This window comes from Rattus rattus, chromosome 2, assembly GCF_011064425.1.
Source record: "Rattus rattus isolate New Zealand chromosome 2, Rrattus_CSIRO_v1, whole genome shotgun sequence".
Taxonomy (NCBI): Eukaryota; Metazoa; Chordata; class Mammalia; order Rodentia; family Muridae; genus Rattus; species Rattus rattus.
The window spans coordinates 53,281,010-53,296,252 of record NC_046155.1 but is presented as its reverse complement, the minus strand read 5'-3'; the positions used below and the strand labels follow the sequence as shown (position 1 = coordinate 53,296,252).

The 15,243-nt window shown below is 50.6% G+C and overlaps 1 protein-coding gene across 1 annotated transcript in view; it reads right to left on the bottom strand.

Annotated features, from left to right (window-relative positions):
• Rbm20 (RNA binding motif protein 20) overlaps window positions 1-15,243 on the bottom strand; it is a 192,929-nt gene that overhangs the window by 11,003 nt on the left and 166,683 nt on the right. Inside the window, 5 exon segments of the mRNA XM_032895534.1 lie at window positions 227-358; window positions 1,979-2,618; window positions 3,618-3,722; window positions 9,617-10,244; window positions 12,222-12,301. Coding sequence (XP_032751425.1) covers window positions 227-358; window positions 1,979-2,618; window positions 3,618-3,722; window positions 9,617-10,244; window positions 12,222-12,301 — 1,585 coding nt within the window.

Sequence of the window (15,243 nt, the reverse complement as noted above, 5' to 3'; positions counted from 1 at the left end):
AAACAAGTCTTGCCTGGCAGAATCTTACTACCGTGCCGTTCACGGCTCTGTCGCCTGGTGCCTGGAGCCACAAGCATCCTGACCATCCTGCAGATCGGGGCTCGTGCATCACGCCTTAAAAGCAAAAGCAACACAAGGGAGGAGGCCCTCTTGAGCTCCTCCATACTGCGTTAGAACTGTCCTTTCCTGGAGCTGAAATTCAGGAAGGACTGCGGATTTCACATACCTAGAGGAATGCTAAGTTCACTGAACACCTCTGGTTCCCAGGAAGGCAAAGAAAGGGGCTCTTTCAGCTCTGCTTCGGTGAATTCTGGTGATCTCGCGTTCAGAGATCTCGTCTCCGTGTACCTGGAGTTTTCTGCAAAACATGAGCCCGTGGGATAGGGGATGGGGACAACACACACGCGCGCACACACACACACACACACACACACACACACACACACACTCACTCACACACACACTACTCAAAGAGTCCCTGTAATTCTATTCTGTGCACTGTGTGATTGGGAATTGTCCCTTGGACTGCTTAATCACATGATGTTGGGGGTAGGACTGCTAATTAGAACCAAAGTGCTATAATTAAGAGCATTTTCCATTGCCAAAAAAATGCCACACGCAATAAAACTTGGCACATCTTTGCGCTTGGCACATGGGGACGGATTGTTAATGCCTTCGCTTGGATGATCCGCCCTCCACTACCCCTCAAATCAGTATTGCCCCATCTCTACAGGCAGAAAAATCCTTGAAGGGCAGAAATTAAGCCAACAACTGCCAAGACCAGCCAAAAAGGCCATGCGGCTCTCACCCCACGCTCATGAAGCAGCACTATTAAATATAAGCCCCAAATACTGGGAAAGTTAATAAACCCCCGAGATCAGCACTGGCTGAGACCCATATCACAAAATAAAATGGGCTTCATCAGAGCTAGGGAAAATGCCAGTGTGCTTTATTTATGCCTGCTCGGGATGGGATGGGCCTCTTTGTTGCTCTAGCAACAAGCAGGCAGATCAAGGCGGTTTCTATGGAGACTCAGATCAGGTGAAAGCCTACTCAGGTCAGCTTGACATGGAAGAGAGTCCAAGCTTCCGGCCACCCATCAGCGTGGGCTAGCACAGGGCTCTGGGTTGGAATGTTTAATTTCCCAGCCTTTCCTCTACAGTTTCTGCTCCACAAATCTTACTTTAGCCTCGGTGATACTGGGAGCTTTCTATAAAATGAATCTCTCGTTATTTCCACTGTTAAGAGTCTTAAGGAATACTCACCGATCTCTACTCCCCACCCCCAACCCCGCCATACACATGTACGCCCTGGGTGGATCTGTTTCCATCTGGCAGAGAGGCCACGGCTTAGCCCATTTTAGACTACTTAGTTCATGATGTCATAGCGCTGAGCAGAGACATAACATCAAGTCCGGTGGAGGTGGACTTGTTTCTGGGATAAGTCCTGCTCCACTCTCAGATCCTGGAGGAAAGCGGGTCTGAGATAGTTAGAAGGGAAGCAAGCCAAGTCCATTACAAAGCCTTCGTTCTGTCCCTGTGTGTCATTCTGTCGCCCCCACCCCCCTGTCCCCTCCCCACGTCACAGAAATAATTGCCAAGGGCCTCCACCATTCAGGAAAGGGCAGCAGACCATCAAAAAGAACCCAAACGTTTCTGTACTAGAAACCCAGCCTCATCTTAAGTTGCCCATGCCTAGGAGGGACCCCACAATGCGGAGAAATCAAGTCCATCTGAGGCTGCTTCTCGGAACACAGGGGGCGCCTGCTGGGACTTCTTTTATACTATTTCCTCTACTAGTCTAGCCAGGCCCTCGGAGGCTTGCTTCTGTTTGTACTTGACTTTCTGTCTGGGCTTTACGGTAACTCCCATACATCTGTTCCAGCCTGCACGGACTCACACGTCCTGAGGGAAGTGGTGGTCCAGTCCACCCAACCACCCACGAGGGAAAGGAAGGTAGTCACCCTCAGCCAACACACCTTGGCAAGCCTGGCGTTGGAGGTCGCTTTCAGTAGTGGGGCTGGCTTTTTCTTCCAGGGGGCTGACTTCACGAGGCCCATCTTCTGGGGACCCCCTGGCCTTGCAGTCATCGAGAAAAGGGCTGGACTGCCGGGCCCTCTCATCTGCTGGCTGAGGGGAGGACATTCGCTGGGCTGCAGGGGCCAGACGCACATCTGAGCCCTCCGCTCCTCTTGCCTCCTTCTCGTAGCAATTTGAGACCTCCAGTGAGAGGCCTGTCTCGCTTTCAGCTGGCTTCCGCTCAGCGTCCAGATTTAGGCCAGGCATCTCCATGTCCGTGTCATTGGGACAGCTTGTGGAAGTAGACGGCACTTGTCCCGGCAGCTTCGGGCTGAGTTCTGCGTCTCCGTTCCCTAGGGTCTCTCCCTGCTTGGTGAAGTCTTTGGCCAAGTCCAAACCTAAGGTGGCTGTTACACAGGGACATATTTCGGGGAGGATTTTGTCTTTCTGGTCGATGGGCACGATTTCTTCCAGCTCTGGTATGTCTGGTTCCATGATGAAGTCTTCCTCCCCTACTTCGTCCACTGTGACCAGCTCCTCCATGTTGGTGGGGTACCAGCTGTCTCCCTCAGGGTCACTTCCACTGTCACAGTCTTGTCCCTGGATGAGGATGGAGAGCAGGCAGGTGTCAGAGGGTGGGACCCTCATGTCAGAAGGACCTTGTGTGCTTCTCCTTCTCCTTGGGCTCTTAGGGGATGTGAGTCCCTCAAGCTTCACTTTACTTAGTCACCCTCAGGACGGGGCCCAAGTGCCACAGGCTTCAAAAATAAGCCCTCGCTCTTTGATTTGCCATGTTTTAAACGGCACAAAGAATCCTTAACCCTGCTATGTGATAGGTATTCGTAAATATTTTTGAACAAATGGATACATTACAAATGCTGAATGCTTATCAGAGCCTTTTCTATGTGTGGATGTCGCTAAGGGGACTGGAGAGAATCCACTCACAAACTTCCTCCTCCAAACTCTCCCTCTCTCAGCAAAGGTGCAACGTCCACCCACACTTGCCCTCTGGTATTTTTCCCTTGGTGTTCCCAGCAGCCCTCGGGCTTGGCACAGAGATTCGGAAGATTAGTGTCCCCTGACCGGAAAGGCATGAAGCTGGCCATCATCCAAGGACATTTCTTTTGCCTGTGGAAGCCCAGCCCAGGAGGACAGTAATTGGATTTTGATTTTTAACTAAGTAAAAATGATCTCTCTAAAACACAGATTGTGTCCCGTCAGTCTCTCGGGGTCTGGGCCTGCTGAGGTCAGGGCTCCGAGTTGACTACGTGTGCGTGGACCCACTATGGGACCTGCCTATTTTGGGAGCCTGGCTCTGAAGCCTGAGTCTTTTTTGGGCATGTGTTTTCTTTTAGCAGCTCAGCCAAGTTGTAGGAGAGGGGGGCGGAGCCCAGACACACAGCTGAAGCTCTCCCCGGTGAAGACATCTGAAGATGTCCACTGAGCCACTTCTCCAGAGAGCGCTGGGGCCACTGGTGCAAGTACTTGTGGGGACTTGCACACATTCCATGTGGCCGCTGTCAGGCAAAACCATCTCTCGGTGACTGAGTCCCCGATGCTAATATATGACACCACCACCAAGATGGGGGACAAACTCACCTTCTTTGTCCTTGTGTTTTCTGGATCAGAGGACTCTGTCCCTTCCTGCTGTATGCCCACCGCTGTGGGGCTCTCTTCCATGCCTTCCTGTTCCTCAGTCCCAGCCTTACAAGGGGAAAACAGAGCAAACAAGACTAAGGGTGAGCAGAGGCAGGAGAAAGAGAGAGAAGCGGGGGGAGAGATTGACATGTTTCTCCCCTGCTCCCTCACAGTGCTGGGAGGCCACTGCTGGGGAAAACGAGGTTCAGAAAGAAACATTCTCACTCACATTGACAGAAAACATTTAAAAGTAGGTCCAGTAGCTTTCAGGGGACAGAGGCCCCAGGTGACCAGAGTGTCTGCATCGAAGATGAGAATAGCAAGGCAAAAGTAACTTGAACGGGGAAGGCTGGGGTGTGGAGTGTGGTCACTGTGGGGGCATCTCCCCCAAAGACATCGTTTCCATTAACACACGCATGTGTACACACACACACACACATGTGCATAGGCACACTCATGTGCATACAGACACACATGTGCACGCACACACATACACACGATGGGCATGAGTACAGGTGCCCATTGAGGCCAAAGACTTCACATCTCATGGAACCACGGTTATAGGTACTTGAGTGCTGGGAATCGAGCTAGGGCTCTTTCTCTGCAAGAACAGCATGCACTCTTAACCACAGACCCCTTTCAGCCCTGCCAGGTTACATTTTAGATAATTATGTAAGTGAGTGCCCACATAAAATCTGCAACTTTGCCTCATGGCCTTCTTTGACTAAAATATTACCAATATGATCTTTTGGAGAAGGCTTTGGAGCCTCAGTGGTTAAGAGCACTGACTGAACTCCCAGTTTAATTCCACATGGTGTCTCACAACCAACTGTGTCTCCAAGGACTGGGAATGTGGCACCCTCCTCTGTCCTCCACACAAGGCATGGAAGTGCTGCCCAGACATGTGTGCAGGCACAGCACCCACACATATAAACAAACAAGCAAATATTTCAAAAAGTAAGGGCTAATTCTCACTTTAGAAGCTTCTAGAGCTCGGTCTTCCCATAAACCCTTGGCCATAGTCAAGGCTACTCCCTGGGCTTCTTTGGCATAGGTAAGTTGTATTTTTATCAACACTTGTGGGGCCCAGGTTGGTTCAAGGTAAAAGCTCTGGTCTTAATTACACGCAGCCAGACACACCCCCTTGAGCTGATAAGGAGCCAATTGGAGCAGGAACTGGGGGCTGACTGGTATAACTGGTTATTACTGGACGGGGACAGTTGAAGCAGCAGAATCCTCTCGGAGCTTTCTTTCTTTTCTTTCTTTCTTTTTTTTTTTTAAGATTTATTTATTTTACGTATATTGAGTACACTGTCTCTATCTTCAGAAACACCAGAAGAGGACATCAGATCTCATTACAGATGGTTGTGAGCCACCATGTGATTGCTGGGATTTGAACTCAGGACCTCTGGAAGAGCAGTTGGTGCTCTTAACCACTGAGCCATCTCTCCAGCCCCCTCTCAGAGCTTTCTGACTAGTCCACTGAGTGCAAGCCCAAGAGCAGGACAGCTCCAGCCGTCCTCCCAGCCGCCAGCAGCCTGCTCCAACTCAAGGTTGGCCATTTGCGTCTTTGCCTTAAATTGCCCCTGTTCCTCCCTCGTGGAAATGAACTGCCCTTCACTGCGGCTCCCACAGACGTGCTCCTGATCAGTCGAGTAAAGCATTCTCTTCCTGCTCAAGGTGGCGGGAGAGCAGAGAGCAGTCTGAGTGGTGTAGCCAGACGCCCTCACCAGAAAACCTCCAAAAAGGAGCAAGGGACAATGCACCTATAGGGGAGCAGACAACCTCAGGGGAACAGAGAAATGCACTACACACATGGCTGCCTGCCTCCCCTCTCACTTCACAGACTATGGCAATGGGTCACAACGGTGGTGAGCAGGTCTTGGCCACCACCCGGCCAGGAACCCCGCTCAGCTAAGACCTTCTCTCTCCTGATCTCTGCCCTCCCTGCAAATCTATTTTCTCGAAGGCAAATTGAAAGGATCCTCTAAGATGAAAAAAAAGAGTTGCATCCTCACTGCACTTTCCTGTCGGAACGCTTTGCACACTTCCCCTTTGCTGAGGAGTAAGAATCCTCAATCTGCACACAGGACCCTGCACAGTACAGCTGCTGCGGACAGACCCATCTCGCCTCCCAACACGTTAACTTGGTGCTCCGCTCCAACCAATGTTGGCCTCTAGCAGCACAGAGGCTTTGCCTATGTTGTTCCCTCTGTCTGCTCTTCCTCTGCGCTCCCAAACTGTGGAGGCTCACTCCAAAGGTCCACAGGGAAGCCTGGATACCGACAGCATCTTATACAGCTGTCCTTAGCATGGACCAGAGGCTCCTCCGTTAACGTGAGGAGGAACTTGGTCGTTGCACCGTGTTCCCGAACGCTGGGCTCTCTGAAGTGAGCGAGTGCTTCTATTCTTCCAGATTTTTTTTTTCTGGGGTTTGTCTTCTGCAAGTCTCTGGCTGTGTGAGACCTACAGGCATGGTCCAGACTATCCATTTTCTTGTGTGTGTGCATGTTTGTGTACAGGCACATATATGTGTATGTGTGTACATGCTTGTGCGCAGGTACATATGTGGACAGCATATATATGTACATTAGAAGACAACTCAGGTATTGGTCTTCATTTCCTACATCACTTTAGACAAGGTGTCTTTCTCCTTTGCCCCTGTACTATGATAGCTGGCCCATAGGCTCCTGGAGATTTGAACTCAGGTTCCTATTTTCGCAACAGAAAACCCACTCACTGAGCCATCTTCCCCCCACCCTGGACTTTGTAAAGCATGGAAGACTCCATACAGAGCTGTGGGGCTGGGTCTTGCTGTGAGGAGAGGGCAGAGGGCAGCAACCCTCTGGAGCTGAGCAGTGGCTGGCATCCTCCGACAGTCATCATGATGTGCTTGGCCTCACACCACCTAGCTGGCTTAGCTTCCCTGGACGTATATGGTTGGGGAGGCCTCCCTTCTAGAAGGATGGACCTGTGCTTCTGTCCCTCATTCTTTCTCCATGACCTGGTTTCCTTACTTCTTTCTGGGGTTCTAAGGGCAGGTCTGGACCTGTCCACCCGTCACCACCGGGAAACACAGAGGGGTTCTCCACCTGGAGAGCCCTCAGAGGGTCCGTCATGAGCACACGCTCATTAAAGCACCACGGTAGCCTGAGGATCACACACCCAGCTGAAAGCATAGGGAAAGGGGTGTGACCTGGTTCTCAGGAGTCGGGACTTCGCCCCTAAAGTCTGCTTAGTTATTGCCTTTCCCACAGGTATGCATCTAACACCCACTCTCTACTCCAAGGACAGACAGGGTCAAGGCGATGAACACAAAAGATTCCTGCTTTGAGAGATTGTGTTTGGGGGTTGTAGGGTGAGGGTAGACAGTACATTAGATGAGGATGCTCAGTGCTCTGTGCCATGGAACACAGAAAGGGAGGAGGAAGAAGTGGGTTGGGACATTGAAATGTTACACAGCGGTCCTAAGTAATGACGAGGATGCTAAGAACAAGCAAAGTGGACCCCTGGGGAAGGAAGACTGCCCATGATCGTGTGCAGAGGCCTGCCCACTCACCCTGATGGCCTTTCCTGGAGGCCCCAAGCCACTGCCAGCTCTGTGACTACTTCTGAGCAAAGACAGCTGCCCTACGGTATCCCTGGGGGGTTGGGGGGATTCCAGACTCCTCGAAGATAAGCAGGATTGCAGGCGCCTAAGGCCCTTGCATTAAATGGCTTCCTATTTGCCTATAACCCACACATGTCCTCTTGTAAACCTTAAATCACCCCAGATTACTTTTTATCACTGTTGTCATGCAAATGCTGTGTGAATAGGAAAATCTGCAGGCCTTCACTATTGACCCTCTTCTTAAAATTCCCGGCTGGCTCTCAGGATCCAGTGAAGTCTTTAACAAGGCTTAAAGGGAAGCCTACCCCCATTCTTCTCTAATCTCGGTTTCTGTGCTTTTCCTGCTTTGCCATTGAGAAAACATGGCAGAGTGTGAAATGGACAAAAGAGATCTCTGGGTGTCCTTTCTCTATCTCTGTCCTTCCTCTGTTACAGTGGGGCTTGAATCCAGGGCCTCTTACGGACAGGCAACACCCCATCACGGGTATAGCCACTCATATTTGGGGTCAGGATCTCACTAAGTTGGCCTGAGAGGCCTAGAACTTGAGATCCTCCTGCCTTTGTCTATCTAACAACTGGAACATCTGTGCCACTAGGCCTGGCCCTGGTATCTTTTAAATAGAAAGCTAGGCGTTCATCTGCCACAGTCTTCTAGGGTATCTGACTCTCTGGCAGTCGATACTTTTCATGATCTTTACATCTGTGCTATTTGCTGAAGTCTGGTCAGTGATCCCAATGTAAAGACCTCACACTCCTCAAGATGCAGGTGAGTGTTATCCTGAGAAGCTGCAGTGGGTGCCCTGTTTCCTGTGGAAGACGCCAGTTACACCTCGGTAGCAAAGTCCTTTGTTGACTGTTGACCCGAGATGTCTATTCTTTACTCTCCCCTTCAAACTGACTTTACAACATATGCCGAAGAATGAAGGGCTTACCAAAAGTCTTTGACCTGTGCTCACCATGTGCTTACGCCAGAATTATGATTTTATGTTTTCTTAAATAGAATCTTTAAATATATCCTTTAAAAAGCAGACATGTTGAAATAGCTCCAGGTTTTTTAAGAACGGCCACTTGTTTCGCCTTTGCCAGCTGCAGCCTCTACCGAGGGCACCAAACCGGTTTTTGCCCGTTTCCAACACCCAGCTCAAACACACTCTGCACGCAGCCTGCATTTTACAGCGTTAGTCGCCTACAGAGCTGCTGGTCCAGCTCCTCAACGTGGGTTCTATTGTAGGCAGACTCTTTCATAAGTGTGTCAGCCCTTGGTCTCTGCTGCATACGGGCTCCCTCCTATGTACCTCGAATTGTCTGTGTCTAGGCCACCACCTGGCCCTCCTCCCACGCATGTGGGAGTAAAGGCTGAAATGATGTAGCCCAGAGTGACTCTTCAGTGTTCATGGAATTAAGGATCGGACTCTTTATTTGGACTGTCACCAACTCCTGGGTCAGGGTAACTAGAAGATATGCACAGATTTTTAACGATGAAGCGTCTTAGTGAGAATCCCCCCCCCCAAAAAAAAACCCCTACTATCTCACTCCTATTTAAGAGGATGCCTCAGTTAAAAGTAAGTGTAAGGGGTTGGGGACTTAACTCAGTGGTAGAGCACTTGCCTAGCAAGCGCAAGGCCCTGGGTTCAGTCCCCAGCTCCGAAAAAAAGAAAAGAAAAAAAAAAAGTAAGTGTAAACTAATTTATAATCCAAGCATGGTACCCAGAGCTCCCCCAACCCTCTCAGGAACTAAAGCAGTGTAGCAGACACTTGGATATAAGTGCCATTTTATAAAATGAAATTAAAGCCCTTTATCTGGAGAAGCTCACCACCCTCAATTTCCCAGTATAATTTAGGGGTGGCGGTCACTTCTCCTTACATGTCATTGGAGCTCCAGCATCAGTAATACTTTTGGCACACAGAATGGACCAAAGATCTAATCTCCCTTGGGTGACTCCGTTGAGTGTCAACACCCCAGGAACACTCCACCCTGGGCAAACACAGAACTACAAAAGGCTTTTCCATCCTGCCTCTCCTTAACTTCCAGCAAAGGCAACAGGGTGCCTTGGGACTTGGAGCCAGACCACTAGCTCAACTCTGGCTGTCCCTTTTCCTAAGCCTGTCTCCTTGGTCAGATAGCACAGTGTTCTGTTTTACTCTCCACCGCTATGGTGATGATAACCCTAGCTTTGTAGGGCTGCTGTGAGGAGTAGGTGGTATATTTGATAACTGTACTTAGGACAGCGCCCCCGCACGTGACAAAAGGGCAAGAAACATACACCATCAACAAATGAGGCTTGAGACTCTCCTCTCCGCGGCCTGGTGGCCTGCCTCACCTTACCTGGGCTCACAATCACATCCTTACCTCATTCTCTGCCACTCGGCCTTCTTTTTTGTCATCAGCTCCTTCTTGGTCTCTGTCGGCTCTCTTGGTTTTACTTTTCTCACTTTGCTTGGACTTGGTACCCTCGGGGGCCCGAGTGACCTTGGGCTCCAGATCCTCTTCCTTGCCAGAGTCCTCTGGGTGAGGGTGTCTGGGCTCCCGCAGTCGCGCCTCTTCTTTCCTCCTGGATCTTCCTGGCACATCCTGCTGCTGCTGCTGCTTTGGGTGTTTGTCCAACTTAGCTTTAGGCTCTTTTCGATGGTAGCCATCTTCCCGGCCTTTGTAGCCAGACGCAGAATGGAGTGGGCCGGGGGACCCTGACTTCAAGTACTTTTCCCGGTAGCCCCTCCCTCCTTCGAGTCGCTCATCCAACTCGGCTTTGTCCAGCTGCCTGGGATAGTGTTTCCGGTCATGTGCCCAAACATCCAACCTGTCCCTCTTGTCTTCCCCGTTCTCCCTCCTGGGCACGGTCTCGCGATCCTCGTCCTTCCATGCGTAGGAGTCACGGCCATTGCCCCAGTCAGCCCGAGAGGGGCCTGGAGGACTGTGGGATCTCGGGGAGAGCGATCGGCTCATTGGACTTCGAGAACGTGGTCGCTCTGGACCATATCTGGGAGGAAGGGAGGAGACGGGGTTTAGACTCTGCAGAGCTCATACTCCGCATCACCCAGATGGAGACACACGGAGATCTCTCAGGGAAATCCTTGGCACAACCTGCCCACCTAGGCGTTCTTCAGTCACAACCCAGTAGTACACACATACAGTGTCCAGGAACCAGCCTGTCCTCTCTCTTTGCTTCTGTGGGCACGGACTTTTCCCCCCCGAGACGCTCTCTGCTCCCTACCACAGTCTGCTTCTGGGAATCAGGAAGAATGGCTACATTGGTTTAGCTCAGTCCTACCTAACTTCTTCTTGGAAGCTATGTCCAGGTATAGATCCCCAGGAAATTCTCTTCCTGGGCATCTACAGGGTGAGGACTCTAGAATGAAGAACTGAGTCTGAGGTTGCCATGGTCTACCTTTGAGGCACTTCCCTAGATCCAATTTTGCTTGTTTATAAGACTTGAAGCCATGTCTCCACTTAGACCCTGTCTCAGGATATAGGTGACTGCTCTCTCTCTCTCTCTCTCTCTCTCTCTCTCTCTCTCTCTCTCTCTCTCTGGAATGAAAGGAGGATGCTCACAGTTGGGGAGCAGCAGGAGTGGGGAGACAGGTTCAGAGATCCGAAAAACAAAGAGTCAGGAAGACATCTAAGGGTTGGGAAAGGTTTCAGAACTCAGAGCTATTCAAATTTGAAATGAAGACATTGGAACCCTCAGGAAGTGGATCTGCCTGAGATTCAGGGTAAAAACTTCATAGTCTCCCCCACTCTACACCAGCATGGTCTGTCTTTACACATACCATTAAAACCCCAAGTAACCACAATTTAAAAATAAAAGCAGACGAACAAATCCCTCTAAGCCCTCCGAAGGCTGATGATTGATGAGCTCATGCACCTGATATCCTAGAAGGATAGAACATTTCCATTTGGTTCTCACGTGCTGAACAACACTGTATCCCTCACTGACTGGCAGAGAGGGGCGTCCTGTCTAGGACTGGGCTGCTAGTCTCTTAGCCAACCTGGGAAACGGGCTGGGCTGCTCTCCTCTACAACAAGGTTAGAGCACCCTCTGTGGCTGTTCTGGAGACTGCAGGCCTGGTAATGCATGCAGTCAATGTCTGGAAACAATGGTTGAAGGAACTGAGTGGTCCCCCGGCCCCCATCTACATTCTTAGTTCTGTGTCTGCACTCAGCTCATGAGAAACCGAGAGCTGGCCACCTCTAAACAGAGTCTCCGCTGTTACCACGTGCACCAGGGACGCGTCAGTAAAATATAAACGCGCCCCAAAGAGCCAGATATCAACTCTCCGTTCTGTGTTTTCCTCTCCAGCTCAGGGGGAATATGCAAGAGGAAGCCCAGCATTTCCTGTGTCCCTGTCTTAGCTGAGCAGCAATTCTGAACTACAGTGGTAATGCCCATCTGAACAGGGATGAATGGAGGCTAGAAAGCCAGGTGGCTGGGTCGGGGCTACGGGTAGGCCATGCTACAATTCAAACCCCCTGATGAGTAATGTCACGTCGCCCTGATGCAGGCTAGAGTCATCTGAGAGAAGGGAGCCCTGATGAGAAAATACTTCCCTCATAAGATCAGCCTGCAAGCAAGCCCACAGAGCGTTTTTTAAAATGTGCGATTGATAGGGGAGGGCTCAGGCAATTGAGCAGTGCCACCCCTGGGCTGGTGGTCCTCAGTTCTACAAAAAAGCAGGCTGAGGAAGCCACGGGGAGCAAGCCAGGAAGCAGCACCCCTCCAGGGCCTCTGCATCGGTTCCTGCCTCCAAATTCCTGCCCTGTTAAGGGTTCCCGCCATAGCCACTTTGGCTGATAAACTGTCACAGACAGTGTGAGTGAAAGAAACCCTTTCCTCCCCAAATGGCTTTTGGTGATGGTGTTTCATCGCAGCAATCGAGACTCTAAGATATCCCCTAAGAACCAGAAGCTAGAAGGTGTTTTTACCTCCAGGCCTCTGACCTAAGCCCCAGAGCCTCACCTGTCAGCTTCCCGGAGCATGTCCCTCTCCCTCTGGGAGTGGATGTCCTGGATGATAGCAGCCACATTTTTCCCAGGTTTCTAGGTAAAGTCAGAGAGATCATTAGAGAACACCTCGAGCACCAGCTATGGCCAGCCTTGCTCCGTGCCTGTCTGCCAGAGCGGGGTGGATACATTTTGCAGGAAAGATAAGGGATGGATCCAAAAGATAAGGAGTGTGAACACAAAGAGTAACAGGACAGGGTTTAGGATTCAGAGAGCAAGGTGTGTGAGTTATGTCTTAATAAGGCAGATATCTCGACCATCCATGCCAAATGCTGATAGAGAACTTTACTAAGGAGGCCAATCAACTGCTCTTTTGCCCCTTACTTCTATGTCTTGTACAATGACCTCCAGAGCCATCCAGACACCAGAGAGCATCATGTAGCTTATGCTGGGAGACCCAGGTCCAGTCTCAGCAGGGCATGACCTGCTGCTAGGTCGGGGGAGGGGGCACCTCGTAAAGCTAAGAATGGAGAAGGGCCTGCCTGTGGTTTCAGGATGAGAGACGAGGGACACAGGGAAAGGACAGAAACTGTTTCAGCCATGGAGGGATCACCTGTCAGATTGAGACACAGAGGAAGGGACAGAGAGAAGGCAGTGACTCTCAAAAGTAGACTCAGGGATTCAGCATTGGTGGGGTGAGCCACCCCAAAGGGTACCTCCCACCTTGGGCAAACAGTACTTATATTCAGCAGAATGTGTAAACCGTCACGGTTATGTGCGGTGTCACATGCAAGCAGCCGGGTTACCCAGACTACACATCGTCAATTCTCCGCGAGCCTCAGGAAGAGGCTAAGGCTGGGCTAGGGCTGAGAAGAAAGCTCCTGTCCGGAACATTTCCCTCACCCTGCACAGGGCTGCGGGTAGTCTTTCCGCCTTCCCTCAGAAGTTGGCTACCGTTTTCTGCAGCCAACCCATGAGAGACAACGGAGCCTGGGAACACTGACGGGGCTGCCAGAATCAATCAAATCTGTGGGACAAAACACGAGTCATGCAGGAGGCCGATCCCAGGCCTCAAGTCTGTGGCTCATGCTGGAACAGAGGAAGCTACAGAACATATCCCCGTACAGGGCCACCTTTCAGAACACAGTAAAATCCCCAGAGTGAGTTGGATAAGAGTTTTACTTAGTAAAAGGAGTCTTGGGGGTTGGTGTATTCTACTTTTCTGGAACTTAATGCCTTTCCTAGTTGCTCCTTTCAGTTCCAGGAAAGAAGAGGGTAACCTTGTGAGATAGCAGGTAAGAGGTGACTGACTGGGCAGCCAGCCAATGTCAGGGACAGACACATCCAGCAGCTTCTCGCCCCTAGAGCGCAAATGTCCCAATGCTGTCATCATGCCAGAAAAGTGGAGGTAAAAAAAAAAAAGAGTAAAATCAATCTATGAGGAAATTTGGGGTTCCTTGTTATTGTGGGAAAATTTGGGTATGCAACAATGTAGAATGAATGCATAGAGAATCCCACTCTTGTGACGTCTGCATTCTGACCTTCTTTTCACACCTTCAGAACTTATGTTGAAGCAAATCTCCAACGCCGCCATCTCTTCCTCTGTTTTATGAGGACGGTGAGGCCGACCAACAGCCATCTAGTACACCAGGCTGTTTCCTCTGTCAGTGCACCTTGCTGCTCCTAAAACAGGGTAAAGGGTCTGAACTCAAATCTGCTATGCGTCTGCACTCCATCTGAACCAGGCTCTGTTCATGCCGGCCCAGTTGTTTCCGACATGGCTGGGTTTCCCAGCCTGTGGGCCTCTCTTTTCATTCAGTTTCTTCCTGGAAACACAGTCTCTGTGCGGCTAATTCTCCCACCCCACGAGGCCCTGCCAATCAAACCACAGCCTTCTCCCTGGCCACAGAGACTGGTTAGGGGACGGGCGCATGTGCTGAAGTAGCCCAACGAGAACGGCTGTCAGATGTTTTGTGGGAGCTATAGGAGAAAGCCTGGCTCTCTCTCATGTGGGAGACGGGCCATGGAATCCGAAGGTAAGAGGGCTACCATGCCATCTAGAGGAGGGAGCCTGAGTCTGCCGAAGGCCGTCCCATGAAGCACCCTGAAAACAGAAAAGCCATAGACAGAAAGCAGAGCAGAGCACATCATCTTGATGATGTCACTTGGGTCCCCGAAGCCAGCTACTCCTTCACGTTGCATTTGCGGAGCCAAGGAACCCCTTTCTCTCACCTACATCAACAGGCTGAATTACCACGAGCCTCTGTTACATGCGGAGAGCGTCTGAGGTGATTCCTATCAGGGTAGGGGATATAAAGCCTATTACTGCACACTTGGAATATGCTGACGGTCACGATGACCCAGGGGGACGTTAGGACAACATGAGGAGCAGAAAACCCACACCAAAGGTCAGAAAACAGTGCGTCCTACGTCTCTGCTACTAAAAGTGTGCTCTTAGGACCAGGAGGGACAGCATCTGCTGGAGGCTTGATAGAAATGCAGAACCCTAGCCTTGCCCAGACCTGCAGGGTCCCTGGAGACTTGCATGCACCCTGAACTTTGAGAGGCTCTGTCAGCACATTGTCTCTACAGCGTCCTGCCTGGGGGACTCTGAACAAAAAGCTAACTGGGTTCTCTGCCTTTTTGGTTTTGTTTTCATGCGGAAAACCTAATATTGTAATGTAAAAAAAGATACCAATCATATTTGGTGCAAACGAGTGTGGTCTCAGGGTTTGTTTGTTTGCTGTTTGTTATCATTGTGTGTTAGTTTGTTTCACTGTTGGTGTTATTGAGACAGGGTCTCACAAGGTAGCCCTGGCTGGCTTGGAACTCCCAAAAACAAGGCCAGCCTGGTCTTGAACGTATAGAAATGCACCCGCCACTACCTCTGCAGTGCTGGGGTTAAAGGTAAGCACCACTACCTGAGACAGCCAACTGTCTCAGGTTTTCATCCTAGATCATCCAGTAACTATGGTCTTGGGCAAGCGAGGGAACTTCTACCAGACTCAGTATCTCCATCTGTAAAATTGAGATTATAA